General features: G+C 39.6%; 1 protein-coding gene across 1 annotated transcript; it reads right to left on the bottom strand.

Moving 5' to 3' along the window:
- Positions 1 to 871: 871 nt before the first annotated feature.
- On the bottom strand, positions 872 to 2,710 carry LOC108679076 (putative ankyrin repeat protein RF_0381). Its single transcript, XM_018167598.2, has one exon. It carries the CDS (start codon positions 2,457 to 2,459, stop codon positions 879 to 881), a length of 1,581 nt encoding a protein of 526 aa, XP_018023087.1. The 5' UTR covers positions 2,460 to 2,710; the 3' UTR covers positions 872 to 878.
- Positions 2,711 to 4,030: the final 1,320 nt, after the last annotated feature.

Below are 4,030 nucleotides of genomic sequence, written 5' to 3'. Positions count from 1 at the left end.
CTACATTTCTCACCTAATTAACGTTATTTAACGGATTAACGCCCGATCGAAATATAATTAAAAAAAACGACAAATAACAATAATTGTGCTACAGGTAAAATACTAATACTTTTAAAAATACTTTTTTACTAATAAGGACTGTCGAACTTATAAGTTCGACAGACCCGGAAATCAGATTTTGTACTTAAATGTCAGGAGCAAACTCCGTAGACTTTACCATTCTTACTTTACCATTCGTATCAGGGAGGGTCTGCCAGCAGGGCTTTACTTCATATATTATCAGGGAAAATTCATTTAAATTAACATATAGATTTTCAAGATTCCCAAATTGAAGCAAGTATGTTAATTTATAATCTTGAAATGAGGATTTTCAGTAAAAAATGATCCGTTCGAGCTAACCTAAACATACGTACTTCCACTTCTGGTGTTTTAAGGAACTTGGAATTGTTGCATACGGAAACCTTGTCTAGATAGCGCATATATTTCTTATCCTAATGCAATTTTAAATCTTTATGTTATTATGTTCCGTTTGTTGTGTTCTCGTTACTTAGGTTTTAGTTCTTTTGTGTGTATTTTGATATTCACTGCTGATTTTACCTGTATAGGCTGTATTCTATAAATGTTTAAAACTGATGATGGAACTGGCTTCGGTAACGTTCTCAATGAGGAAATGTTAATTTACTGGTTGTTTTCTTTCCTGTTAATTTCTTTGTCCTGAGGCATGAAAGTTCATGATCTTTATTGGGGTTAATGACAACGCGTTTTCGTACTAGTGGGATGCGACAGTTGCGCGTTAAATGTGTTAACATTAAAATTATCATCGAAGAATGCTGGCAATGTTTATCAGCACTGCAAGGATAAAAAAATTCAGTAAATGATTACACTTTTTCTTTATATACGGTGTATTTCATATAAAAAGCAAAATCAATAATAAGGAATAAAACTATATCTATGTTGGAAAATTGAGCAGCGTACAAAATTGGCAGGTTGCCATCATCGTCTACACAATTGACTCGACAGTCTCTCTTAGTTAGGAGCCTTACAATGGACAACTCTCCTCCTCTACAAGCATACGCTAAGACGCTTCTTCCATGTGAGTCTACAGAGAAAGGGTTAGCACCAGCTTGTAGCAGCACCCGGCACAACTCGAGGTCACGGCACAGCGCTGCGAGCATCAAGGGCGTCACGCCATCACATGTGGCCACGTCACACAACCCTCCTTCAGCAATAAGTGTTGTCACTAATTCTATAGTCACTTCCGAGCTCGGAGCCAAATAATTTTGAATTTCGTGCAGAAGGGAAGGAGTATTAACCATAGGGAAAATGTCCATAGTTTGGAAAAAATCAAAAGGAACAATGATCTCATGGAACAGAGTAACATTCGCAGAGCTTTTTGCTGACGCTCTGGACCCTTTTGCTAAGAGAAGTTCAATGCTAGTCCATGAACGAGCTCTAACAGCGACCTGAAGAGGTACGTTCCCAAGAACATCCACTGACTCGATATTTGCTCCGTGAATAATGAGCAATCGAAGAAACTGAGGTAAGTTAGCAACAGCGTAGTGGTGAAGAGCTGTAAATCCGTTAATATCCTTGGCATTCACGTCGCTGTCATGTTGCAGGAGAGTGTCTAAAATCGAGTATGTGTTGACTACCATAAGAGGAGTTCGCTTCAAGTTGCAACAGGCATTAACATCAGCTCCAGCATCTACAAGAATCTTCACAGACTCGAGACAGTTCGAATACACAGATTTAAAGAGCGCTGTTTCTCCACGACAGTCCCTAGATTCTAGTTGAGCGCCGGCACCTGTGAGTGCTCTCACGGCTTCAGCCTCTCTGATCAGCGAGGCGGCCATCAAAGGAGTGTATCCTCTGTCATTAGCAACAGAAGGATCAGCTCCGTACTCCAACAGAGTCTTAATGGCAGTCAAGCATTTAGGTGAACCGATGCCATTACTTCTACCAGCTGCCCACATGATGGCACTGTTCCCATCGTTGGATCTCACGTTCGGTTTGGCTCCTCTCTTAAGCAATAGCTTCAAGCATGGTACTTGTTTGTAATGCACTGCGGTTATGAGAGCAGTTTCACCACTTGGACCTTTTGCCTCGATGTCAGCTCCCTTGTCAAGTATGAGCGACACGAGATCGGGCTCGCCAGCGGCTACAAGTAGGGATAAAGCTGGTGTCCCCTTTGGGTTTCGTTTGTTAGGACAAGCCCCGTGCTCCAGTAGCAGCCTAGCTGTGTCCTGCCATCTGCTTGACGTCGATGAACTGATGAGAAGAGTCAATGGTGAGTGCCCGTCGAATAATGTGACATTAGGGTTGAGGCCAATTTTCAAAAACTGCGACAACGTATCAACATCGCATTCTCTGAAAGCTTTTACAAGTTTATTATATGCCTCGCCGTAAGATTTGGCAGGAGGAAGGTGGTCGATAAGCTGTTCTATTAGTTCATCTTCCATATTTTTTGTAATTTACAAAAACACTAGCAGCCTCACGGTCATAGTCATATCCAAATAACGGTAATTTTTAAAAGGATTTCGTGTTTCAGCATATAATTAGAAACTTATGGGCACTGGTAGTTATTGGGAAATTTTGAACTGATTCGCTCCACAATCATCACTAATGGAATAATTACTAACTTTGTAAAAAAAAAGACTCGCTTAGGTATACATGTATTCTTTATGACTGAAAACGACAGGAACAAACTGAAAAAAAGACGAATGCTTCCGTATTTCCTGATGACGCAACGTGAGCAGAGGAAAAAGTGCTCGTCGCAAAGCAGCAACTCGAACTGTCACCTCCCACAGCACGCAACACAACGTCTCTCGGAAGCCGCGGCCGCTGCGTTATTTTTAGCCCCAACTGCGTTGCTTCCTGGTAACACGAGTTAGTTTACCCTAAAATCCAATTCGCCATTTAAATAAATAAGACTCAGTAATCTATTTATTTTATTCATTATTATTACCTTAATGAATTTGACTGATATGCCTTTATGAGAAGTAAAACGCCCTCGGAAATACGGAAGCTTTTAAATATAGCAACGATTAGAAATCCAGGAGACCCAATTGTCTATAGCCGAGTTCTAACAAGATCCTGCAAATTCCAGGGATCAGAATTCGGGTCCAATTCCGAAACGAAGTCAGGTCCTTGTCGTTTGTTCTCTCATTAAGGGGCCTCAGACTGCATTCGGAATTTATGCATCGATTACGACTTTAGCCCGCCCAGTGCCTTGTGCTTATTATATGTAATATTTCCGATCAAACCTAATGTCTAGATGATCGGTCAGCTCGTTTCAGAGACACGCAAGCAAGGAAATAAATTTGGCTGAGATTCCTGAAGGTCTCGCCAAGTATGCGCGCTACGGCACGCTGTGGTGACCGGAAGAGCTCCGTCCGAGCAGCTAGGATTTGAGCTCGACGAGTGATTCGTTAGTAAATAAACTTTATTTATAAATCAAAATTAAGCTAGTTGCAATAAAATGAATATTAACTAATTTAAATAGAATACTAATTTAAATTGCATTTTACAGTACTGATAGGCGTGCTGCAGCAAAACGTTGGTCGTTAATAACTTCAGAAGGAGCATTATGGGAAAAAAATTGACAAGATGTTAATTCGATAATATATTATACCGTATTCATTTCAATCATATTGCCCGGTGTACAAGGTTGAGTTCAGAGTTTTGTTTTCGATTGTATTCAAGCTCTATTGCATAAAATCCTATAACATAAAAATAGGAGTCAGATCGAACATTTAATTAGGCAATATGACTAAATTGGCTGAGCATATCAAAAATATAAGTAAATAATTAAGATCTGGATAATTAACACAGATATTATTTTACAGGCATCGAATGGTAGTAGCATTAGGTTGGTATAAAAATTACTAGATTGCTCAAGTCGCAAGTTTACCAGGAATTTAAAAGCAAAGAAAACAGCCAGAATATTAACCATTCTTTAGAATGAAAACGTTTCGGAGTCCAGCTCCATCGTCAGTTCAAAAGTTCAAAACCTATAAGAAAATCAGAATCA

This window comes from Hyalella azteca, unplaced genomic scaffold (genome assembly GCF_000764305.2).
Source record: "Hyalella azteca isolate HAZT.00-mixed unplaced genomic scaffold, Hazt_2.0.2 contig212, whole genome shotgun sequence".
NCBI lineage: Eukaryota > Metazoa > Arthropoda > Malacostraca > Amphipoda > Hyalellidae > Hyalella > Hyalella azteca.
This window is presented reverse-complemented; position numbering and strand designations above follow the sequence as displayed.

Excerpts from the sequence above, each read along its gene's own strand:
- LOC108679076 (XM_018167598.2), bottom strand. The coding sequence starts at position 2,459 with ATGGAAGATGAACTAATAGAACAGCTTATCGACCACCTTCCTCCTGCC.